Source organism: Amblyraja radiata, chromosome 21 (genome assembly GCF_010909765.2).
Source record: "Amblyraja radiata isolate CabotCenter1 chromosome 21, sAmbRad1.1.pri, whole genome shotgun sequence".
NCBI lineage: Eukaryota > Metazoa > Chordata > Chondrichthyes > Rajiformes > Rajidae > Amblyraja > Amblyraja radiata.
Window position 1 is genome coordinate 41878520 of NC_045976.1, and position 26776 is coordinate 41905295.

General features: G+C 47.6%; 1 protein-coding gene across 5 annotated transcripts in view; it reads right to left on the reverse strand.

Annotated features, from left to right (window-relative positions):
- Positions 1–238: 238 nt before the first annotated feature.
- Positions 239–26776, reverse strand: part of upf2 (UPF2 regulator of nonsense mediated mRNA decay) — an 85191-nt gene continuing 58653 nt past the window's right edge. For 3 of the 5 annotated variants that reach the window (XM_033040176.1, XM_033040174.1, XM_033040175.1), the window contains 3 exons: positions 14771–14912; positions 10815–10935; positions 239–772 (listed from right to left, as the gene is read on the reverse strand). In XM_033040176.1, the coding sequence (XP_032896067.1) occupies positions 748–772; positions 10815–10935; positions 14771–14912 (288 nt within the window). In that variant the 3' untranslated portion in view covers positions 239–747. Of the gene's footprint in view, positions 1854–10604; positions 10936–14770; positions 14913–26776 lie in introns of those variants that run through there. The other 2 variants (XM_033040178.1, XM_033040179.1) reach the window with 2 other exon arrangements.

The window sequence follows — 26776 nt, forward strand, 5'->3', positions numbered from 1 at the left end:
TGTCTGCCTGTCTTCAAGGGGATACGATAGTGGTGTTTCAATAGGCCACTATCTTCCGATAGGCACATGGATATGCAGGGACTGGATCACGTGCAGGCAGATAAGAGTCGGTCGTTGGCATCATGTCCGGCACGGACACTGTGGGCCGAAGGGCCTGTTCGTGTGTTGTGCCGCCCTGTGTCACATGATCGCATTTGTACACATGCTTATACGGCAGGGACTCAAATCAAACCCAGGATACCACGAAGAGCTTTTTATTGACGATTCAGAATAAAATCCCGATCGGACTAAAATTCCCACTGGGAACTTGCAGAATTTCACCGATAAAACTTTTCCTTTTTATTCCCGTCGTTTGAAAATATTTGGAGCACAGAGGCTGAGCAGAAACTCAATGGGGTCAACTTTTTTTTGTTTTGTTTAAACTGCGAGGATGGCAACAGCCAAAGATTCGGCAACTCATGAATTTGACCCATGCAGCTTTTGTCAAGCCAAACATACACATACATGTACACTTTCCTGCTGCAAATAAAGTACTGTACAAACAGAAGAAAGAAACAATGGCGTGCGTTCAAACGGAAAACGACAGAATTCTTCGCTAAAAGTTTTTAAAAAGTGACATTTTATGAATGCACGTGTCCATACCTTCAACAACACATTTAAGCAAGTGGTTCGCTGACAACTGTGCTTGAACTAACAACCAAAATGGCAATTTTGCTGCAAAGATTCCAAAACTCAGTAAGCCTGCGATTACTTCATCCATCTTGCCAAAAGACTGGCAAAAGAGGGGAAAAAAAAAAAAAGTATAAGTTTACAAATACTTTGAAAAGTTTCAAAAACTGAATGCAAAAACAGAGTTAGTTCTTTCCTTGCCCTTTAACACCAGTTTTATTTGTTGCTGCCAAGTGTTCAGGTTTGATAGCAAACGTCAAAGATAGACTTGACATTTTGTATTGTAAAGAAAACTTGGCCGGGATTTCAATTTCTTTTCTTTTTTTCGCATAAAAAAACCTTTGAAACTCAAACGTAATGGGGGGTGGGGGGGGAGGGGTGGGGTGGGGTGGGGAGGAGGGGTGGGTGTTGGGGGGGGGGGGGGGGGGAGGTTGTGGACCGCAAATGATGGTGTTGAGAGGTGCCCAGAAGTTGTGGAGGCACAAGGGGTGGTTGGCTCATATTAACATTACCCAGTGATCCACAGGTAAACTCACACTTCCAGCCAATTTAATCCACCAGCCGTCTTAACCCCACCCAGAGAAAAATAAAGATCACTGCTGCTTATCCTTTTTGACTCTTTCCCTTCGGCACAAACAATGCCTCTCCGCCCCTTCCTCTGCACTGTTCATATTCGATTTATACTGAAACGTGTTAACATTCACACAAAAGGTAAAAGCTTCCGTGAACAAAGTCCATCCATCTTTGACTCGAGTAATTAATCCCATTCTTAATTAAATGGCTTGTTTTTTTTTTTGCTTTTGTGTTTTTTTAACTGATTCACTACTTACTGACTGACGCAAAGACCACCTCAAAAAAAATGTCCACTCTCATTCTAAACAAAAAAGGTGCCAAAGATGTGAGAAGGATTTAAAACACTTGGGAAGTGTTTTTTGCAATTGATCACGCGCTATCAATTGTGTTTTTGTTTGTTTAGACTGCCAGCCACTCTGCACTGCTGACACAGTCTGCAATGAGTGCCCCCCCGAGGGGCCTGGCTCATACCAGGCATGTGATGATCGCTAGATAGCCTTGGTGAGGTGTGGGTCCACTGCTCTTGCTGGGAACGGCTCAGATACCCTTTGATATCAGAGACAAACGCGGGGGCAAGTCAAAGTGCCACCTGTCACTAGCATCAACGTCGCCTGTAAATGATAAAAAAGAGCAATAAAGTACTGATTTGACAAAGTTTAAAGAAACCAAAAAATTAAAAATTAAAAAAAAAGGTATTTCTTGAAAACAATTCACAAAATATAGTCATGTAGGAAGAAAGAACTGCAGATGCTGGATAAAATCGAAGGTAGAGACAAAATGCTGGAGTAACTCAGCGGATGAGGCAGCATCTATGGAGCGAAGGAATGGGCGACGTTTCGGGTCGAGACCCAAAGAGTCTCGACCTGAAACGTCACCCATTCCTTCGCTCCATAGATGCTGCCTCACCTGCTGAGTTTCTCCAAGGGACTCGACCCAAAACGTCACCTATTCCTTCGTTCCATAGATGCTGCCTCATCTGCTGAGTTTCTCCAAGGGACTCGACCCAAAACGTCACCCATTCCTTCACTCCATAGATGCTGCCTCATCTGCTGAGTTTCTCCAAGGGACTCGACCCAAAACGTCACCTATTCCTTCGCTCCATAGATGCTGCCTCACCCGCTGAGTTTCTCCAAGGGACACAACCGGAAACGTCGCCTATTCCTTCGCTCCAAAGATGCTGCCTCACCCGCTGAGTTTCTCTAAGGGTCAAGACCCGAAACGTCGCCTATTCCTTCGCTCCATAGATGCTGCCTCACCCGCTGAGTTACTCCAGCATTTTGTCCCTACCTACAAAATACTCATTGCCTTTTCCCTTCCGATTTATGCTCATAAATCATCGGAGCTGAATTAGGCCATTCGACCCATCAAATTTACTCCTCCATTCAGCCATGGCTGATCTATCTCTCCCTCTCAACCCCATTCTACTGCCTTCTCCCCACAACCTCTGACACCCGTACTTATCAATTTCCCCATAATAATTTCCTCCTTCCCCTCCCCTGCGCTTCCTCGAGGGTTAAGTCTCCGATCGGCATGCCCCCGACAGCTCTCACCAACTTCTACAGATGCACCACAGAAAGCATTTTATCAGGATGCATCACAGCACGGTTTGGGAACGGCTCCGTCCAAGACCGCAAGAAATTGCAGAGAATTGTAGACGCAGCCCAGACCATCACACAAACCAACCTCCCTTCCGTTGAAACGTCTTAAGAAGGGTCTCGACCTGAAACGTCACCTACGCCTTTTCTCCATAGATGCTGCCTCACCCGCTGAGTTTCCCCAGCATTTTTTGTCTACTTTCGATTTCTCCAGCATCTGCAGTTTCTTCTTAAACACTCCCTTCCATTGACTGCATCTACACCTCACGCTGCCTCAGCAAGGCCACCAGAATATTTTACTAACAGCTTCAATGGAGACCCTCTGACGATCTTTAACCAGACTTTATCTCACGCTAAACACTATTCCCTTATCCTGTATCTGTACACTGTGGACGGCTCGATTGTAATCAAGTATTGTCTTTCCGCTGACTGGTCAGCACGCAACAAAATCTTTACACCATACCTCGATACACGTGACAATAAACTAAACTGAACTAAAGGAGACGTATCGGGTCGGGACCCTTCTTCAGAACCCATGTTCTCCTCTGACTGACCCGCTGAGTTACTCCAGAACTTTGTGTACTTTTTTGTAAACCAGCATCTGCAGTTCCTTGTTTCTATTTTTTCCTCGTCTTGTTAGTTTAGTTTAGAGATACAGCGTGGAAACAGGCCCTTCGGCCCATCGAGTCAACCCCGACCATTGATCACCCATTCACACCAGTTCTATGTTATCCCACTTTCTCATCCACTCCCTACACACTAGGGGGCAATTAGGGGCCTATTTATTTGATCAATCGACAGCCTGCACGTGGTCCATATCCCTCCATTCCCTGCACATCCATATGCCAATCTAAACAAAACCTCTTTAACACCACTATCGTATCTGCCTCCACCACCACCCCTGGCAGCGCGTTCCAGGCACCCACCACCCTCTTCGAGTAGAAAATTAACCTGCCCCGCTCATCTCCTTTAAACTTTGCCCCTCGTACCTTAAAGCTGTGCCCTTTACTCTCTTATATTTATACCCAGGGAAAATGGTTGTGTCTTTTAAGAGTTGGATTTAGCTCTGAGGGCCAAAGGAATCAAGGGATATGGGGGAAAAAGCCAGAACTGGGTACTGATTTTAGATGATCAGCCATGATCATATTGAGTGGCGGTGCTGGCTCGAAGGGCCGAATGGCCTACTCCTGCACCTATTGTCTATGTTTCAATGTTTCCAACCTATGCACATTTTATATATTTCCATCAGGGTTCCTCTCTCATCAACCTCTGAGCTGCAGAGAAAACCATCCAATTGTTTATCTCTCAGGAGAGGTTCTTTTGGAATCTGGGCCTGAAATACAATGTGTGATGAAACTGTGTTCAAGAAGGAACTGCAGATGCTGGACAAATCGAAGGTCGACAAAAATGCTGGAGAAACTCAGCAGGTGAGGCAGCATCTACGGAGCGAAGGAAATAGGCAACGTTTCGGGTCGAAACCATTCACCAGTCTGAAGAAGGGTCTCGACCCTAAACGTTGCCTATTTCCTTCTCTCCATAGATGCTGCCTGACCCGCTGAGTTTCTCCAGCATTTATGTCTACGTGTGATGAAACAATCTGTTATCAGGTAAAATTGAACCACCCTTCAAACAATTAGAGAGCGGTCCTGAGCTACCATCTACCGCATTGAAGACCCTCGGACTACCTTTAATCGGACTTTACCTTGCACTAAACATTATTCCCTTTATCCTATATCTGTACACTGTGGATTGATCGATTGTAATCATGTATTGTCTTTCCGCTGACTGGTTAGCACGCAACAAAAGCTTTTCACTGTACCTCGGTACGCGTGACAATAAACTACACTCATACTCACTGTACCTCTGTACATGTGACAACAAACTAAACGAAACCTATCAAAGTATTAAACACAGTAAATAGGTGCAGGTGTAGTCCATTCGGCCCTTCGAGCCAGCACCGCCACTCAATATGATCATGGCTGATCATCCAAAATCAGTACCCCGTTCCTGCTTTCTCCCCCTATCCCTTGATTCCGTTAGCCCTCAGAGCTAAATCTAACTCTCCCTCAATTCAGAAGCTAGCTACATTATAGTTCATTTTGACAGGTGTCAGTATTAACAAACATCTTGTTATTCTTTGTTTAAGGAGGAACTGCAGATGCCGGACAAATCGAAGGTAGATAAAAATGCTGTAGCAACTCAGCGGGTGAGGCAGCATCTATGGAGCGAAGGAATAGGTGACGTGTCGGGTCGAGACCCTTGGTCGAAAGAAGAAACTCAGCGGGTGAGGCAGCATCTGTGGACCAAGCGTCTCGACCCGAAACGTCACCTATTCCTTCGCTCCACAGATGCTGCCTCACCCGCTGAGTTTCTCCAGCATTTCTATCTCCCTTCTTGTTATTCGTTAGTTAGCCCATTATGCCCTGCATACCTTCAGCATCTGCTGTGCAATTGTCGGCAATGCATTTTAACAAAGAGGGTGTATTAATTTATTAAAAATAACTAAACTGGTTTGGGTACAAAGCTGTGTAAAAGCTGATTTATTGAAGATACACAAACCTCAGCTGACTCGTCAAGTTCAAAATATTTCACAAAGTAAGCGCGGACAAAGTGTGCAGAATCGTTAAACTATAACACAAGCAGGGGACTGGAAACAGGGGAACAATAGCAACAAGCAGCACAAATGTAAACACGATTTTATTTATAACTATCGAATCCTTCTCCGTGCTTCTCACTAGACTGTTAAAGATTTAAGAAAGAACTGCAGATGCTGGATAAAATTGAAGGTAGAGACAAAATGCTGGGGTAACTCAGCGGGTGAGGCAGCATCTATGGAGAGAAGGAATGGGTGACGTTTCCGGTCGAGACCCAAAACGTCACCCATTCCTTCGCTCCATAGATGCTGCCTCACCTGCTGACTTCCCCCAAGGGTCTCGACCTGAAACGTCACCCATTCCTCCGCTCCATAGATGCTGCCTCACCCGCTGAGTTCCCCCAGATTGTTAAAGGCTGTCACTTGAACCATTCTCATTCTCAAGCACAGATATATATGCCTTGCTATTTTGGCACCAATGACACAAAACCACAGTGCAAACACAAGTTTAGCACAACCAGAACCTAGCTTTTAAATCATACAGACTAGAGTCTGGAAAAACGTTCCCCATGTTGGGGGAGTCCAGAACCAGGGGGTCTCACAGTTTAAGAATAAGGGGTCAGCCATTTAGGACTGAGATGAGGAAAAACTTCTTCACCCAGAGTTGTGAATCTGTGGAATTCTCTGCCGCAGAAGGCAGTGGAGGCCAATTCACTGGATGTTTTCAAGAGTTAGATTTAGCTCTTAGGGCTGATGGAATCAAGGGATAGGGGGAGAGAAAGCAGGAACGGGGTACTGATTTTGGAGGATCAGCCATGATCATATTGAATGGCGGTGCTGGCTCGAAGGGACGAATGGGCTATTCCTGCACCTATTTTCCATGTTTCTAACTGCGTACACAGCTATCTATCTGATAGCCTCCAGAAACCTAGTGACAATAGACAATAGGTGCAGGAGTAGGCCATTCGGCCCTTCGATAATGTGGCCAGGCACACATTATGTTAGGTCCTGAAAATGAAGGGTCTCGAGGACGAACAATTCTGTTTCCCGACTGGCTTGCTGAGTATTTCCAGTTTCCTGTTTCTAAAGCAATCTCAATGATTATATAAGGAACTGCAGATGCTGAAATCTGTAGTCTGATGCACAGTGTCGACCCGAAATGTCACCTCTCCATTCACTTCACACATTCTGCTTGACCCGCTGAGTTCCTCCAGCACAGTTACACTTCAGAGATACAGTGCGGAAACAGGCCCTTGGACCCACCGAGTCCGTGCTGACCAGCAATCACCCCACACACTAGCACAATCCTACACACACACACACACAATTTATAATTTACTAAAGCCAATTAAACTACCAAGCTAAAGATGAAGACAAAATGCTGGAGTAACTCAGCGGAGAAGGAATGGGTGACATTTCGGGCCGACACCCTTCTTCAGGTTGAGAAAGGGTCTTGACCCGAAACGTCACCTATTCCTTTACTATTTCTGCCTGACCCGCTGAGTTACTCCAGCATTTTGTGTCTATATTCAGTGTAAACCAGCATCTTCCTACAAACCTGCACGTCTTTGGAGTGTGGGAGGAAGCCGGAGCACCCGGAGAAAACCCACGCGGTCACAGGGAAAACGTTCAAACTCCGTACAGACAGCACCCGTAGTCGGGATGGAACCCGGGTTTCTGGCGCTGTGAGGCAGCAGCTCTACCCGCTGCACCAACGTGACGCCCTTTGTTCATTAGTTTAGTTTCTTTTCAAGGGGCAGATTGGTAACAAGCCCTTCGTCCCACAGAGTCCACGCTGACTGCCCGCTCACACTAGTTCTACGTAGTTCTACTTGCTCCACTGGCTACACACTGCGGCCAATGTACAGACGTCAATTAACCTCCAAACCCAACATGGATGGGTGATGTTTCTGGTCGGGGACCCTCCTTCAGACCGAGACTGAAGAAGATGTCCTGAGCCAAAACGTCGCCTGATGCTGCCTGACCCGCTGAGTTACTCCAGCACTCTGTGAAACGTCACCTATCCATGTTCTCCACAGATGCTGCCTGACCCGCTGAGTTACTCCAGCACTCTGTGAAACGTCACCTATCCATGTTCTCCACAGATGCTGCCTGACCCGCTGAGTTACTCCAGCACTCTGTGAAACGTCACCTATCCATGTTCTCCACAGATGCTGCCTGACCCGCTGAGTTACTCCAGCACTCTGTGAAACGTCACCTATCCATGTCCTCCACAGATGCTGCCTGACCCGCTGAGTTACTCCAGCACTCTGTGAAACGTCACCTATCCATGTTCTCCACAGATGCTGCCTGGCCCGCTGAGTTATGGTGCAGCAGCATCTATGGAGCGAAGGAAATAGGCAACGTTTCGGGCCGAAACCCTTCTGGAAATAGGCAACGTTTCGGGCCGAAACCCGGAAGGGTTTCGACCCGAAAAGTTGCCTATTTCCTTAGCTCCATAGATGCTGCTGCACCCGCTGAGTTACTCCAGCACTCTGTGAAACGTCACCTATCCATGTTCTCCACAGATGCTGCCTGACCCGCTGAGTTACTCCTGCACTTTGGGTCCATCTTCGGTTAAAACTAGCATCTGCAGTTCCTTCTTACACACTTCGTGCCTTTTGTTTCCAGAGTCCAGGGGCCACAGTTTAAGAATAAGGGGTAACAGAGACAAGGAAACACTTTTTCACACAGAGAGTTGTGAGTCTGTGGAATTCTCTGCCTCAGAGGGCGGTGGAGGCCGGTTCTCTGGATACTTTCAAGAGAGAGCTAGATAGGGCTCTTAAGGATAGCGGAGTCAGGGGATATGGGGAGAAGGCAGGAACGGGGTACTGATTGGGGATGATCAGCCATGATCACAGTGAATGGCGGTGCTGGCTCGAAGGGCCGAATGGCCTACTCCTGCACCTATTGTCTATTATTTTGTAAACCAGCATCTGCAGTTCCTTGTTTAGTAAATCACCCACATTGATTTGGCCACGTTACTCCATTTCAGATGATCAAACAATGCAAAACAGTTTCCTACTTGGCATGTCTTAAATTTGCAATTGTCTCTGCATTTTAATACGTAACAAAGAAAAGGTAATTATAATAAGAAAGGAGGTAACCTCAACAGGGAGTCGGTTGTTAAATGTTTAAGAAGGAACTGCAGATGCTGGAAAATCGGAGGTAGACAAAATTGCTGGAGAAACTCAGCGGGTGAGGCAGCATCTATGGAGCGAAGGAAATAGGCAACGTTTCGGGCCAAAACCCTTTAAATCGCTCTTTTCCAATGGGTCTTTTGTTTAGGGGAGATAGACTCTTGCTTTTATGCCGAATAAGACTTTAAATGCTTCCAGCAAGCAGAGCCGGTTTACAAGAGGCAGTTTTACAAGGATAATTGGACAAATCCAGTCCTATGTTGAGCTGCTGCTGGTACTAATGTACCAAATAAAGTGGTTGATAAAAATGCTGGAGAAACTCAGCGGGTGAGGCAGCATCTATGGAGCAAATGAATGGGTGACGTTTCGGGTCAAGTCCCTTCGGTAGCGTGTGTAGGATAGTGTTAGTGTGCGGGGATCGTTGGTCAGTGTAGATTCAGTGGGCCGAAGGGCCTATTTGCACTCTGTACCTCTAAAGACACCAGGCAAACTAACGTAGAGGGAGATTAGCGGATTTAACTTCCGAAGAGATTCACATATGGGAGCATTTTTAGTAGTTACCATAACCCTCTGGCAGATAAAAATGCTGGAGAAACTCAGCGGGTGAGGCAGCGTCTATGGAGCGAAGGAATGGGTGACGTTTCGGGTCGAGAACCGGATAGCATCTATGGAATGAAGGAATAGGCGACGTTTCGGGTCGAGACCCTTCCGGGTCTCGACCCGAAACGTCACCTATTCCTTCGCTCCGTAGATGCTGCCTCACCCACTGAGTTTCTCCAGCATTTTTATCCACCTTCGATTTTTCCAGCATCTGCAGTTCCTTCTGAAAGATAAAGTGTTTGCCAAGAAGGAGGCGAGATGTTTGCAAGTCAATCTAGAGATAGCTTATGCACACACGTTATATGTAGTCACCAGAGGTGCAGATAATCAGGGGTTACTTGTACCAAAGATAGATACAGAGTGCTGAACTAACTCAGCGGGTCAGGCAGTATCGGGTCAGCTAAGGTGGCGCAGCGGTAGATTCGCTGCCTCACAGTGCCAGAGACCCCGGGTTCGATCCCGACTACAGGTGCTGTTTGTACGGAGTTTGCACGTTCCCCCACCATGACCGCGTGGGTTTTCTCCGAATATTTCGGTTTGGAGGTTTTCTTGGTATAAATTTAAATTGTCCTAAGTGTGTGTGTGTGTGTGTGTGTGTAGGATCGTGTTAATGTGCGGGGATTGCTGGTCGGCACGGAATCACTGCTCATATTCTATGTCGCTCTTCTAGGGAGATGCTAAATGCATTTCGTTGTCTCTGCACTATACACTGCACAATGACAATCAAATTTGAATCTGAATCTGAATCTGAATCTCCAAAACTAAAACGAAAACAGCATCTCTGGAGTACAAAGGATGGGAGACGTTTCGGGTCGGGTTTGTTCAAGACTTCTTATGTGTGTAGGAAGGATCTGCAGACGCTGATTTACACCGAAGATAGACATCAAAGTGCTGGAGTAACTCAGCGGGACCTGGCAGCATGTCTGGAGAAAATGGGTGGGTGACGTTTCAGGTAGGAACCTGTCACCAGAACCCTTACGATGCTCCTTTTATACTTCTTCAGGTGGCCTCTCTGAATGATTAAAATAAAAAGACCCTCCCTTAGACAAAGGAAGCTCTTTGTGTAAGGTTGAAGGTATGCAGAGAAACCTGCTCTGAAACCTGTGGCTGGTAATATAATCCAAACACAACTTGCCCTGAACAACTTCAAAACATCCCAAGGGCAGATGCAAATATGCAATGTGGAGGGAGGAACTGCAGGTGCTGGTTTACACTGAAGGTAGACACAACGTGCTGGAGTAACTCAGTGGGACAGGCAGCATCCCTGGAGAGAAGGAATGGGCGACATCTCCCATGGACAGCATCTTGTGTCTATCTATTCAGACCCAAACTGATGCTCAGCCTAAGGAAGGGAGAGCAACAGGCAGGGTTAGAGAGAGAGAGAGAGAGAGAGAGAGAGAGAGAGAGAGAGAGAGAGAGAGAGAGAGAGAGAGAGAGAGAGAGAGAGAGAGAAGTGGGTTTCATGAAGGGTCTTTTACAAGGCAAGAGGGTGGGGATGGGCAGGGGAGGATGGGAGAGTTAGGTTTGGGGAGGGTATGCGCAGTGCAGTGCCTGAGTGACTAAAGGCGTGACAGCCGTTCGTGGAGTGAAAGGACAAGGAGGTGTCTGAGTTGCAGAGTTTCCGGAGGGCTGTAAAACCCTTACCTCCCCCCTGTCTTGAAGATAAGGTCGGCATTTGGCGCTCCTTTCGGGTGCTGGTACCGAGGACGCCGCTCTCGATTGGTGTTGGCTGGAGCTGGTCGCTGGGCCAAGGACTGTAACATCTCTGTAACGAGAAGTGAATAGAATCAGGTTTTTAGGCTCACCATTGTCATGTGTACCGAGGTACAGTGGACAGCTTCACGCTTTGCATGCCATCCAAACAGATCACATATACTTTATATATAAATTCATTTTTTAGTTTTAATGTTTAATCAATAATGTTTTATTTTCAATGTTCACATGTTTAATTATTAATGTTCAATGTTTCATGTGTCATTCCCACCTGTCACTGTGTGTCATGTTGTCACTTGCGGGCGGAGCACCAAGGCAAATTCCTTGTATGTGAATGCTTGGCCAATAAACGTATTCATTCATTCATTTTTAGTTTTGTTTATTGTCACGTGTACCGAGGTACAGTGGAAAGCTGTCAGTCAGCGGGAAGACTATACATGATTACAATCGAGCCATCCACAGAATACAGATACAGGATAAAAGGAGGAACGGGAATAACGCTTAGTGCAAGATAAAGTCCAGTAAAGTCCGAACAAAGGTAGTCCGACAGTTTCCAAAGAGGTAGACAGTAGCTCAGGACCGCTCTCTAGTTGTGGTAGGATGGTTCAGTTGCCTGATAACAGCCGGGAAGAAACTGTCCCTGAATCTGGAGGTGTGCGTTTCACACTTCTGTACGAGCAGAATATAGTTCTCAGCATTGTAGCGCAACAGTTCCACAGACAAAGTCCAATGTCCGCAATGGGGTAGAGGCGAATGGGACAGTACCCTAGCTTATGGAAGGACCGTTCAGAAGCCTGATAACAGAGGGGAAGAAGCTGTTCCTGAGTCTGGTGGTGCGCGCTTTCAAGCTTCTGTACCTTCTGCCGGACGGGAGCGGGGAGAAGAAGAGTGGGACAAGCCTTTGATTATAGACACAAAATGCTGGAGTCACTCAGCGGGACAGGCAGCATCTCTGGAGAAAATGAAGAGGTGACGTTTCGGGTCGAGACCCTTCTTCAGACTGAGAGTCAGGGGAGAGGGAAATGAGAGAGAAAGGAGGCCCTCCCCCACCCTCGTCACTCTACTAGTTTCAATGTCACCCTAGTGAGTTTCATTATCTGTAACTTGTTTGCACCTAGCCCTCAGCTAACAAATGGTGTTTTATTGATCATCCTTACTTTTTTGCATATCTTTCATTCATTTGTTCTACATCTCTCTACATCATTGTCTATATCTCTGGGGGGGGGGAAAGGAATGGGTGACGTTTCAAGTCGAGACCCTTCTTCAGACAGAGTCAGGGGAAAGGGTTTACACCGAAGATAGACACAAAAATACTGGAGTAACTCAGCGGGTCAGGCAGCATCTCCGGAGAAAAGGAATAGGTGGCGTTTTGGGTTGAGACCCTTTTTCAACCTGAAGAAGGTTGTCGACCGAAAATGCCACCTATTCATTCTCTCCAAAGATGCTGCCTTATCCGCTGAGTCTATCCAGCATTTTGTGTCTATCTTTAGGTTTGTAGGTTAATTGGCTTTTGTGAAGTGTAAATTGTCCCTAGTGTGTATGATAGTGCTAGGGTGCGGTGTGATAGCAGGTCGGCACAGACTTGGTGGGCCGAAGGGCCTGTTTCAATGCTGTATCTCTAAAGTCTAAAGTAAAGATGCCGCCTGACCCAGTGAGTTCCATCCAACACTTTGTGGTTTGTTAAATTGTAATGAAAATTTGTCTCCCACTGTTAGATCAAACACGACGCTACCTGTACCTCCCGCCCGGCTGGGATAGACTTGAAGTCTCTGCTTCTGAAGCTGGCTGGCGGCAGGAAACCACAGCACAGACAGGCAGGCAGGCAGGCAAACCGGCCTGACAATCACACAAGACGTGCCCAGCATCAATCACCAACTATCTCATAGCTACACCTCTGACAGAATTGTGGCTCAGATTTAGATCTTAAAAGGTAATTAACACGGAAACATAATCCCTCTGTGTGTGTGCAGCATTATTGCTTTGCAGATGTACCATCTCCCCATTGAAATCCTGTTGTCCCTTGGATTCCAAGGCAGCAGAATGGTGGAACATGGTGCCATCTCACAGTTCCAGCCACCCAGGCTCAATCCTGACCTCCGCTGCTGTCTGCGTGAAGTCTGCACGTTGCCCTCAGGACTACCCGAGTATCCTCCAGTTTCCTCCCGCGTACAAAAGACGGACATGTCAATAGGCTGCTGTAAATTCACCCTAGCATGTAGGTACAAGGAGCAGCAGGTGTTGCTTTACATTAATAAAGTCATGGAGCACTGGAGTAACTCAGCGGGTCAGGCAACATCTGTGGAGAACATGGATAGGTGACGTTTCACAGGGTGCTGGAGTAACTCAGCGGGTCAGGCAGCATCTGTGGAGCTAAGGAAATAGGCAACGTTTTGGGCCGAAACCCGCAAGGGTTTTGGCCCGAAACGTTGCCTATTTCCAGAAGGATTTCGGCCCGAAACGTTGCCTATTTCCTTAGCTCCATAAATGCTGCTGCACCATAACTCAGTGGGTCAGGCAGCATCTGCGGAGAACATGGATAGGTGACGTTTCACAGAGTGCTGGAGTAACTCAGCGGGTCAGGCAGCATCTGTGGAGAACATGGATAGGTGACGTTTCACAGAGTGCTGGAGTAACTCAGCGGGTCAGGCAGCATCTGTGGAGAACATGGATAGGTGACGTTTCACAGAGTGCTGGAGTAACTCAGCGGGTCAGGCAGCATCTGTGGAGAACATGGATAGGTGACGTTTCACAGAGTGCTGGAGTAACTCAGCGGGTCAGGCAGCATCTGTGGAGAGCATGGATAGGTGACGTTTTGGGTCGGGACCATTCTTCAGACTGATTGCAATAGAGGGGAGAAAAAGGTGGAAGAGAAGTCGGCAAAGCCAGGCAAGTAATAGGTGGAACATAAACATGAAGGAATAGGTAACGTTTCAGGTCGGAACTGTTCTTCAGACGAAGACGAGCATTGTTGCTTGGCCCGCCGAGTTTAGACGTGGAGATACAGCGTGGAAACAGGCCCTGCAGCCCACTGATCATTCTATCACTATCCTACAAACTAGGGACAATAAACCATCGATCATTCTTTCACACTATTTGTGGGGCGGCACGGTGGCGCAGCAGTTGAGTTGCTGCCTTACTGCTCCAGAGATCAGGGTTCGATCCTGACTACAGGTGCTGTCTGTACGGAGTTTGTACGTTCTCCCTGTGACCGTGTGGGTTTTCTCCGGGTGCTCCGGTTTCCTCCCACACTAGACGTACAGGTTTGTAGGTTAATTGACGACGGTAAAAATCGTAAATTGTCCCTAGTGTGTAGGATAGTGCTAGTGTTTGGTGATCGCTGGTCGGCGTGGACTCGGTGGGCCGAAGGGCCTGTTTCCACTCTGTATCTCTACGTCTAAACGAAACAAAAAACTTACAATTTTGTCAAAGCCAATTAACCTCCAAACCTCTATGTGTTTGGATAGTGGGAGGAAACCGGAGCACCCAGAGGAAGCCCACGCAGGTCACGGGGAGAACGTACAGACAGCACCCGTAGTCGGCATCGAACCCGGGTCTCTTGCGCTGTGAGGCAGCAACGCTGGAGCCGCACCACGGTGCCGAGGAATCCATGCGGGAGTTACTCCAGCCGGTTGCGTTTCTCCTTGCCGACTCTAACCCTGCAACGTACGTGGGTGGTTGCCCGTGACTCACCCTGGTCAGCCTCTTGTTCTCCATCACCCGAGTGCCCCCCAGTTGCCCAGGTTTCCTCCCACATCCCAAAGATGGACAGGTTTTTAGTGTTTTAGAGGTGCGGCACGGAAACAGGCCCTTCGGCCCAGCGAGCCCGTGCCGGCCAGCCATCCCCACACACTGCCACTACTCTGGTGGCTGGTTGCCCCGTGACTTACCCTGGTAGTCCTCCTGTTCCTGCCGCTCGTTAATGTCAAGGGTGAGTTTCTTCATACGCATCCTCTCCTCCTGCTCCGCCTGCTGCTGATTCCAGTGGTTGGCAGCAAGTTGCGAATTCATCGGCACATTCAGTATCTTAAACTGCACAGAAACAAATGCAAATGGTCAGAAGTTGCAGCGCCGGTCAAACAGATAGTCAAGCTTCAAGCGAGGTCTCTCCGTTGCCGAACCAGCAGGTCCAGGAACAGCTTCTTCCCGGCGGCTGTCACTCTACTCAACAACGTACCTCGGTGACTGCCAATCACCCCCCCACCCCCCGGACACTTATTATCACTTATTATTATTTATTCAAATCATTTGCTATGTCGCTCTTCCAGGGAGATGCTAAATGCATTTCGTTGTCTCTGTACTGTACACTGACAATGACAATTAAAATTGAATCTGAATCTGAATCTGAATCTGATTCAACTTGTTTTTTTTCCCCCATCCCTTACATAAATATGTCCTCAAAGAGTGAAATACACCTGAGAGCCTACATACTAGACTCAGGCAATGAAGATCCAGAGGACATAGGTTTAAATTGGGGGTGGGGGGGGGGGGGGGGGGAGATGCTCCCGATGCTCCCGATGTTGGGGAAGTCCAGGACAAGGGGTCACAGCTTAAGGATAAGGGGGAAATCCTTTAAAACCGAGATGAGAAGAACCTTTTTCACACAGAGAGTGGTGAATCTCTGGAACTCCCTGCCACAGAGGGTAGTCGAGGCCAGTTCATTGGCTATATTTAAGAGGGAGTTAGATGTGGCCCTTGTGGCTAAGGGGATCAGAGGGTATGGAGAGAAGGCAGGTACGGGATACTGAGTTGGATGATCAGCCATGATCATACTTGAATGGCGGTGCAGGCTCGAAGGGCCGAATGGCCTACTCCTGCACCTAATTTCTATGTTTCTATGTTTCTATAATGGGAAGCAGAGGGGTAACCTTTTTCCACACAAAGACTGGTGGGTGTATGGAACGAGCTGTCGGAGGAGGTAGTTGACTATCGCAACGTTTATGAAATATTTAGACAGGTACATGGTAAGGACAGGTCTAGAGGGATACGGGCCAAAGGTAGGCAGGTGGGGCTAGTGTAGACGGGACACACGAATAGGTGCAGGAGTAGGCCATTTGGCCCTTCGAGCCAGCACCGCCATTCACTGTGATCATGGCTGATCATCCACAATCAGTACCCCGTTCCTGCCTTCTCCCCATATCCCGTGACTCCGCTATCTTTAAGAGCTCTATCTAACTCTCCCTTGAAAGCCTCCAGAGAATTAGCCTCCACTGAGGCAGAGAATTCCACAGATTCACCACTCTCTGGGTGAAAAAGTTTTTCTTCATCTCCGTTCTAAATGGCTTACCCCATATTCTTAAACTGTGGCTCCTGGTTCTGGATTCTCCCAACATCGGGAACATGTTTCCTGCTTCTAGCGTGTCCAAACCCTTAATAATCTTATATGTTTCAATGAGATCCCCTCTCATCCTTCTAAATTTCAGAGTATACAAGCCCAGCCGCTCCATTCTATCAACATATGATCAAACACAGGCAGGTGGGATTAGGACTCGGAAATGGAACGAGGGGATCACCGAGACAAGTACAATAACATTTTAAAGACGTTAGGACAGGTAGATGGACAGTAAAGGGTGAGAGGAATACGGGCCAAATGCTGGACAATATGACACGAGTAGATGGGGCATGGAGGAGTTGGGCTTTTGGCCAAACATCTGCTAATCAAACCCCCAGCATCATGTATGGGAAGGAACTGCAGATGCTGGTTTACACCAAACATAGACACAATCGACAATAGGTGCAGGAGTAGGCCATTCGGCCCTTCGAGCCAGCACCGACATTCAATGAGATCATGGCTGATCATCCCCAATCAGTACCCCGTTCATGCCTTCTCCCCATATCCCGACTCTGCCATTTTTAAGAGCCCTATCCAGCTCTCTCTTGAAAGCATCCAGAGAACCGGCCTCCACCTCCCTCTGAGGCAGAGAATTCCACTCACCACTCTGTAAGAAAAAGTGTTTCCTCGTCTCCGTTCTAACAAAATGCTGGAGTAACTCAGCGGGTCAGGCAGCATCTCTGGTGTGGAGGAATAGGTGACGTTTCGGGTCGTGACCCCTTCTTCAAACTGATGTCCCTCTCAGTCTGAGGAAGGGGTTCGACCCAAAACGTCACCTATCCACGTTCCCCAGAGATGCTGCCTGACCCGCTGAGTTACTCCAGCACTCTGTGAAACGTCACCTATCCACGTTCCCCAGAGATGCTGCCTGACCCGCTGAGTTACTCCAGCACTCTGTGAAACGTCACCTATCCATGTTCTCCAGAGATGCTGCCTGACCCGCTGAGTTACTCCAGCACTCTGTGAAACGTCACCTATCCATGTTCCCCAGAGATGCTGCCTGACCCGCTGAGTTACTCCAGCACTCTGTGAAACGTCACCTATCCACATTCCCCAGAGATGCTGCCTGACCCGCTGAGTTACTCCAGCACTTTGTGTTTTTTTTAAATTAACATGTATGAATGAGATATTTTAATAAGTCACTCCTATTGTATGAATGGCAGCTCACCCATGAAAAATAAACCCACCACAATTGAGTTGAGAAACATCAGTCGACACACACACCATCCTAATCCTTCAGAACTGCTGAAATTAGATATTTTCAAAACTGTTCAATATGTGAAATGACCGGCTAATTTTCAAGGGAGGAGAAGGATAGAATTTTGGATTTGCAATAAAGCAAAAGCAATCATTCCCTCTCTCCACCCTGGTTCACCAAGGTTACTTTCATCCACATTCCTCAGATAACTGCATAGTATACGAGAGGCGAGATTAAGGATTAACAAGTTAGTTATTAACGTTTGACATATCCAATCTACAAAGAGACCTGTTTTCTCATCATCTTCCTTGCTTTTGGTAGATTTTAATCGAGACAGGGAAAATTAATATCCTGCAACTTGGATTTTGTGTTTTCCACGCCACATCTGTAGATTTCTGCTTTCATTATTGGACAGGGATGGTTGGAGATAAGGTTGCGCTGAACCCCGCAGCTCAGCCCGCCTAAACCTACCTGATCTCCCGGTTGCTCAGCACTTTCACTCCCCCTCCCATTCCCACACTGACCTTTCTGTCCTGGGCCTCCTCCACTGTCAGAGTGAGGCCCAGTGCAAACTGGAGGAACAGCACCTCATATTTCGCTTGGGCAGCTTACACCCCAGCGGTATTAACGTTGACTTCTCTAACTTCAAATAGAACTTTGCTTTCCCTCACTCCCCATCCCCAGTTCTCCCACCAGTCTTAAGGGCCTGTCCCGCTTGGCCATTTTTTTCGGCGACTGCCGGCATCATTAACTGACGTATCAGGTCACCGACTACATTCTATCTCTGTCCCGCCCACTCCCCTGACATCAGTCTGAAGAAGGGTCTCGACCCAAAACATCATCCATTCCCTCTCTCCAGAGATGCTGCCTGTCCCGCTGAGTTACTCCAACAGCATGTGTCTACCTGTGGCCTGAGATATTTCTGGTTATTCCTGTACACAGAGTGCTGGCAGAGTTGCTCCAGCACTCTGTGAAACGTCACCTATCCATGTTCTCCACAGATGCTGCCTGACCCGCTGAGTTACTCCAGCACTCTGTGAAACGTCACCTATCCATGTTCTCCACAGATGCTGCCTGACCCGCTGAGTTACTCCAGCACTCTGTGAAACGTCACCTATCCATGTTCTCCACAGATGCTGCCTGACCCGCTGAGTTACTCCAGCACTTTGGGTGCTACACGCAGCTTAAGCAGTGTTGCATTTTTATCAGTTTCTCTCTGGTCTGAGGTTCACACTTAACTGTAAGGCTTACTGCCAAAAACTAAAAATAATGAGTAATTGGTTGTAATTCGCTTGTCGAAAAGATATTACCCAAGCAGTGAGACTGGTGTCTCACTTTTCATTCTTAGCATCCTCTGAGGGAGGGCTATATGTTTGTATTCATGTCTGTACTTAATCTATGAACCAATGTTGTATAACGTTAGTACCTCCACCAATGCAAAGCACTTTTGTCAACGAGAGTTGTTTTTTAAATGTGCTATAGAAATAAAAGTGACTTGACTTGACTGTCTGGGGGGGGGGGGGGGGGGCAGTCCCCGGCATATCCATATGCTTATCCGAAAGTCTCTTAAACGCCACGACAGTGGCGTTTAAGAGACTTTTGGATGAGCATATGGATATGCAGGGAATGGAGCTGCTGCTGCCTAGTACCACAGACCCGGGTTTGATCCTGACTAAAGATGCTGTCGGTACAAAGTTTGTACGTACTCCCTGTGGGTTTTCCCGGGGTACTCCACATTCCAAAGACCTGCGGGTTTGTCGGTTAATCGGCTTAGGTAGAAATTGTACATTTTCCATAGCGTCTCCATAACCCTCTTTTGACTTGACTTGGCCCGACTTGTAGGATGGTGTTAGTGTGCGGGGATCGCTGGTCGGCGTAGACTCAGACCCGAAGGGCCTATTTTCACTCTGTGTCTCTAAAAACACCGACCAAACTAAAGTAGAGGGAGATTGGTGTGTTTAAATGCAGAAGGGATTCACAGGGTTAAAATAGGGAGCATTTTCAGAAGTTACCATAACCCTCTGGCAGACAAAAATGCTGGAGAAACTCAGCGGGTGAGGCAGCATCTATGGATCGAAGGAATAGGTGACGTTTCGGGTCGCCTATTCCTTCGCTCCATAGATGCTTTCCGTGTTTCGATCCGAAACGTCGCCTATTCCTTCGCTCCATAGATGCTGCCTCACCCGCTGAGTTCCTCCAGCATTTCTTATCTACCTTCCAGCATCCGCAGTTCCTTCTGAAACACAACCCTCTGGCATATCAGAGGTTGAATATCTTGCATTCGGTTCGGACAAGTTGCCCTGACGATCACATCTCGTTAGCTTCATACTCACTGGTGCATTATCAAGTGAAACGGCTTGGCAAGGCAACAGACACTTCAGCAGAAACATGTATCCAGCCGTAAATATACTTCAGATTAATCTAATCTGATTGATTAACCGAAAGGCAAAGTACTTGGAGCAAAGAGCATTTACAGAAAAGATGAAAGGAATGCTATCTCCCAGTAAACAGAATGACCAATTTCTTGAGAAAATTGAGCAGCAGAGTTACAGCACCAGAGGCCCGGGCTCAATCCTGACTACGGGTGCTGTCTGTACGGAGTTTGCATGTTCTCCCCGTGACCTGCGTGGGTTTTCTCCGAGATCTTCGGTTTCCTCCCACAATTCAAAGACGTGCAGGTTTGTAGATTAATTGGGTTGTATAATTGTAAAAGTGTCTCTAGTGTGTGTAGGATGGTGTTAATGTGCGGGGATCGCTGGTCGGCATGGACTCGGTGGGCCGAAGGGCCTGTTTCTGTGCTGTATCTCTGGGATAGACTAAATTGCAATGAAGAGGAGTATAAATGGTGCAAGGAAAAACAGGAAATGATCCAGCAATCTCCTCTCTGGCTGGCTAGAGAATGCCACTATATTGAATGTCAAACATGACCCGAGATCCACAATCACCCTCATGACTTTGCAAAGATACGACTGCTTATCACTCGAGGCAAGGTGCAGTTGTATAAATTCCTTTAATGTGTGAACAAATGCTTATCACGTAGGCCCAGTATTGGCAGATTAAAAGAGGAATAAAACTGCAGCAGGTATGTTAAAATTTAACAATGCGGTTGAAGATGAGGAGATAAGCTGCAGAGACACAATGCAAGACGGCTGTGCTAAGATGGGGACTCTGTCATCACAGCATTTTAAAACAGGAATGTGTTACATTTTCGATTGGTTTAGTCATACCTCAGATATGTTGCCAGGAAATCAGCGTTGGATAAAAGGAATGTGTCGTGTCATAGAAACATAGAAAATAGGTGCAGTAGGGGGCCATTCGGCCCTTCGAGCCAGCACCACCATTAATTGTGATCATGGCTGATTGTCCCCTCTCAATAACCCGTGCCTGCCTTCTCCCCATATCCCTTGATTCCACTAGTCCCTAGAGTTCTATCTAACTCTCTTAAATCCATCCAGTGACTTGGCCTCCACTGCCCTCTGTGGCAGGGAATTCCACAAATTCACAACTCTCTGGGTGAAAAAGTTTTTTCTCACCTCAGTCTTAATGGCCTCCCCTTTATTCTAAGACTGTGGCCCCTGGTTCTGGACTCGCCCAACATTGGGAACATTTTTCCTGCATCTAGCTTGTCCAGTCCTTTTCGAGACCCTTCTTCAGACTGAGAGTCAGGGGAAAGGGAAACGAGAGATATAGACGATGATGTAGAGAGATATAAAATGCATGAAAGAAATACAAAATAGTAATGATGATAAAGGGAACAGGCCATCTGTGTTAGCTGTGTTAGAAACGTCACCTATTGCTTCTCTCTAGATTCTGCCTAACCTGCTGAGCTACACCAGCATCTTGTGTCTATCTTCAGGTTAAACTAGTATCTGCAGTTCCTTCTTCATAACTATAATCATATTTTATTAGCCAAGTATGTTTTGCAACATACGAGGAATTTGATTTGCCCTCCAGTGATACAATTAAAAAGCAACAAGACACACAAAACACATTTAACATAAACATCCACCACAGTGACTCCTCCACATTCCTCACTGCGATGGAAGGCGAAAAAAAGTTTAATCTCTTCCCCTCTTTGTCCTCCCGTGGTCGAGCCTTCCGTTGACGGGACGATCTTGGCTCCCGTAGCCGGTGGTCGTGTCCTCCGCGTCGGGGCGATCAAGTTCCTGCATTGGGGGGGGGTCTCAGCTCCCCCGCGCTGGGCGATCGGACACCAGGTTAGGGCTGGTCGAATCTCCTGCGGCTTGGAGCTTCCCCACATCGGTCTCTACCCGAGACTGCCAGCTCCTTGATGGTGAAATCCACAGGCCGCGGTTGGAGCGTCGATCCCAGGCAAGGGATCGCAGGCTCTGATGGTAAGTCCACGGCCCCGCGGTGGGGCTCAAAGTCAGTCCGGAGCGAGGCCGCCAGCTCCACGATGTTAGGCCGCAGAGCGACCGGAGATACGATCCGGGAAACAATCGCATCTCCGGCAATGTAAGAGATTGAAAAAAAGTTTCCCCTCCCCCCCCCCACATAAAACAAACCAGAGAACATTAACACAAACTGTTAAGACACACTAAAAATAACAATAAGGATGAAAAGACGGACAGACTGTTGGCGAGGCTGCCATTGCTGACAGCGCCACCCGGTGGTATACACAGGAAATCACTGCTACTGTTCTCCCTGCTTTGCCCTACCATGATATTTGTTGTCTCTCCCGATCTATCCTGGGGTCTTGTCCTTCATACTACTTCTCGGCAATATGATATGAAGAGGCATCACCAGCTTCCCCACGTGGCCTGGATAAGGTTAAGCTGCAAAAGGTGCCTTGCCTGTCACTCATCTCCCAATATAGTTTTTGCAGCCTTTAGGGGTACAGCACGGAAACAGGCCCTTCGGCCCACCCAGTCCACGCCGACCATCTAATCACCCGTTCCCACTGGTTCTATGATATCCCACTTTCTCATCCACTCCCTACACACCAGGGGGGGCAATTTACAGAGGGGCCGATTGACCTACAAACCCGCACGTCTTTGGGATGTGGGAGGAAGACAGGGAGATCGTGCAAACTCCACACACAGGTGGCACCGAGCTCAGGATGGAAGCTGGGTCCCTGGCACTGTGAGGCAGTCCGCTCCACCGCTGTGCTGCCCCCAAACCATGAATCAAACCTTTTCCAGCTAAAGTGCCTCCGTCCGCCCGACCTCAGTTCTTGAATGTTTAAAGAAGGAACTGCAGATGCTGGAATAATCAAAGGTAGACATAAATGCTGGAGAAACTCACCGGGTGAGGCAGCATCTGGGGAGCGAAAGAGTAGGTGACATTTCGGGTCGAGACGCGGAAAGTATCTATGGAGCAAAGGAATGGGTGACGTTTCAGGTTGAGACCCGGAAAGCATCTATGGAGCAAAGTAATGGGTGACGTTTTAGGTTGAGACCTGGAAAGCATCTATGGAGCGAAGGAATAGGCGACGTTTCAGGTTGAGACCCGGTAAGCATCTATGGAGCAAAGGAATGGGTGACGTTTCGGGTCGAGACCTGGAAAGCATCTATGGAGCGAAGGAATAGGCGACGTTTCGGGTCGAAACCCTTCCGGTTCTCTTGGTGGCAAAAACAGGAAAGCAGACTATTATCTAAATGGTGGCCGACTAGGAAAAGGGGAGATGCAGCGAGACCTGGGTGTCATGGTACACCAGTCATTGAAAGTGGGCATGCAGGTGCAGCAGGCAGTGAAGAAAGCGAATGGTATGTTAGCTTTCATAGCAAAAGGATTTGAGTATAGGAGCAGGGAGGTTCTACTGCAGTTGTACAGGGTCTTGGTGAGACCACACCTGGAGTATTGCGTACAGTTTTGGTCTCCAAATCTGAGGAAGGACATTATTGCCATAGAGGGAGTGCAGAGAAGGTTCACCAGACTGATTCCTGGGATGTCAGGACTGTCTTATGAAGAAAGACTGGATAGACTTGGTTTATACTCTCTAGAATTTAGGAGATTGAGAGGGGATCTTATAGAAACTTACAAAATTCTTAAGGGGTTGGACAGGCTAGATGCAGGAAGATTGCTCCCGATGTTGGGGAAGTCCAGGACAAGGGGTCACAGCTTAAGGATAAGGGGGAAATCCTTTAAAACCGAGATGAGAAGAACTTTTTTCACACAGAGAGTGGTGAATCTCTGGAACTCCCTGCCACAGAGGGTAGTCGAGGCCAGTTCATTGGCTATATTTAAGAGGGAGTTAGATGTGGCCCTTGTGGCTAAGGGGATCAGAGGGTATGGAGAGAAGGCAGGTACGGGATACTGAGTTGGATGATCAGCCATGATCATATTGAATGGCGGTGCAGGCTCGAAGGGCCGAATGGCCTACTCCTGCACCTAATTTCTATGTTTCTATGCTGCTTCACCCGCTGAGTTTCTCCAGCATTTTGCGTCTTGGTTCTTGGTTTCTTGGTCCTCCAAAATATTCCAAATGGAATTTAAACTGGAGGTGGTGAAGGGAGGGCTTAAGCCAGAAAGGGTTATTGGGAAGAAAGAGCTACTTTAAATTTAGTTGCATCTGGTTGGGTAACTATAGTTGGGTGGAGATTATTCCATGCTTTAATTGTGCGGGGGAAGAACAAATTGCTGTACACATCTGTCTTTGTAGCTGGGATCACAAATTGGATCGAATGCCCTCGTCTGCTCCTAATTGGTTTGGGTTTGGTGTAGGTCTTGTAGTCTATGTCGAGCTGACCATTTAACATTTTATAAAAAGGGAATTTTCCCTTTGAGAATAGGGAAGATTCAAACAAGAGGACATGACTTCAGAATTAAGGGACAGAAGTTTAGGGGTAACATGAGGGGAACTTCTTTACTCAGAGAGTGGTAGCGGTGTGGAATGAGCTTACAGTGGAAGTGGTGGAGGCAGGTTCGTTGGTATCATTTAAAAATAAATTGGATAGGCATATGGATGAGAAGGGAATGGAGGGTTATGGTATGAGTGCAGGCAGGTGGGACTAAGGGAAAAAAGTTGTTCGGCACGGACTTGTAGGGCCGAGATGGCCTGTTTCCGTGCTGTAATTGTTATATGGTTATATGGTTAAAAACAGGTCAAACGGTGAGCTTCACGTCATTGAGCTGTTCTGTCTTGACTGCATTCTTTCCTGCATTACAGGTCCTCACCTATGCTACAAATGCCCATCCATATGAATGAGCATCTGAGAGTCTACCGTTAACACCAAGGTGATAGCTGGAAAACTATGCAGGACAAACAAGTCCACACATTGCCCAAGAATGTTCTATTGAAGTTTCCACTGCGAAACCGTAGAAACAGCTTTAGCCCAGCCCTAACCTTCCTGTAGTCAACTATGAGCAGAAATGCCTTCTGTAGAGCTTTCTTCACTGCTGACAAAAGAAGCCTTGTTTTTTAGTCTTGTTAAAAAAAAAAATTGATAATTATTCAGTGGCCTCAAAACTTTGGAATCTGTCAAACCAGAAAAGTCTGGGTTTAAAAAGGAATTTCCTCATAGGTGCCAGGAGCAACCCACCCTTTTAAAAAAACAGCGGAAACACCTTCAGAACAAAGTGCAGCTTCATCGACCGGACCCAGAAGCCTAATTGAATAATAATTTTGTTAAAATTCAGGGCTTGGATGGTTAAAAAAAAAAAAAAAAAAAAAAAAAAAAACTATTCCACAACCTCATCCACAACTAGTTTGGTAAATGGTAGAATGGATGCGTGTAAAAGGTTGGAAGCATCTTTTTGGAGACCCATCTACTTTACCTGTCCGCAGTTCAAAAGTGGGGTGGAAGATTGCAACCGTCACGTGGTCCGCCCTGCTTCGACTAATGCAATCAACTCGACGTGCACAAACGGAAGATCAAATAGAACAAGTTGCCCAACAACTTTAGGCTGTGCACGCCACACGAAAGAAGAAGTTCAAAAGTGAACGTGCATAAATGATGTCGTCCAGAGATCCCAACGGTGTCGCAGATGATGAGAGTCATACAGCACGGAAACAGGCCCTTCAGCCCAACTTGCCCATGGCGACCAAGATGCATAACATCTACATCAGTGCCATCTGTCCATGTTTGGCCCATATAGACAATAGGTGCAGGAATAGGCCATTGGGCCCTTCGAGCCAGCACCGCCATTCAATGTGATCATGGCTGATCATCCACAATCAGTACCCCGTTCCTGCCTTCTCCCCATATCCCCTGACTCCGCTATTTTTAAGAGCCCTATCAAGCTCTCTCTTGTGAAAAAGTGTTTCCTCATCTCCGTTCTAAATGGCTTACCACCTATTCTTAGAGGATATCCCTCTAATCCTTTCCTATCCATGCACCTGTCCTTGAAATGCTGCTATAGTACCTTCCTCAACTATCTCCTCTGGCAGCTCGTTCCACGCACCCACCACCCTTTGTGTGAAACAGTTGCCTCTAATCTTAAACCTTTGTCCTGTTTCCTGATTCCCCTACTCTGGGTAAAACACTATACATTTACCCTCTCGGTATTTATATACACCCCTCACCCTAGTGTGCCCCAAGGAATAAAGTCCTAGCCTGCTCAACCTCTCCCTGTAGCTCAGGCTCTTGAGTACTGGCAACATCCTCGTACATCTTCTCTGCACCCATTCCAGCTCGACAACATCTTTCTCATAGCAAGGTGACCAAAACCAAACACAATACTCCAACGTGCCGATGGACGAGAGGCCGAAGCAAAGAAGTCGAAGCCAAAGACCGAATGGAAACGAGGCCGAAACGCCAATAAACCGAAAGAGTCCGAAGACGAAACGCCTACTAAGCAAAAGGATGGGACGCCTAAATGCAAACTAACAGAAAGGGCGGGACGCCTAAAAGCCAACGAACCGAAAAGCTGCGTCGCCTAAAAGCAAACTTACCGAATGGCCGCTCTGTCGAAAAACGCCACCTACCCGAAAGACGATGTCGCCTACAGGCCAAAGGACCGACTGCCGCTCAACAGAAACGTCCAATAACGTCCAGAAACGTCCCGGGGGGCGGGACTTGTCAGCGATTGTTCCAGACCCCCGCGTCCATCACATCACTGTGAAGGCATGAACATTGTCCCACACCTCCACTCCGCCCGACCCACAGCCCGTGGAGGGTGGGCGTGGGAGAGTGGGGGCTGTCCCGAGGGATGCACACCTTCAGCCGCTTTCAGCTTGGTGCTTGGATTCAGATTGCCCAGTCACCTATGGCTTGTGTGGCAAAATGAACCTCACACTCCCGTCTCCCCCTTCTCTCTCCCCTCTTCTCTCTCCTCCTCTCTCTCCCCCTCCTCTCTCCCTTCTCTCCACCGTTGGGAGCGTCCCACAGTCACTGACCGCGATGCACCGCCATTGGACCCCCCCTCCGACCCCCGGACTTTGACACCCACACCGGGTGATTCACC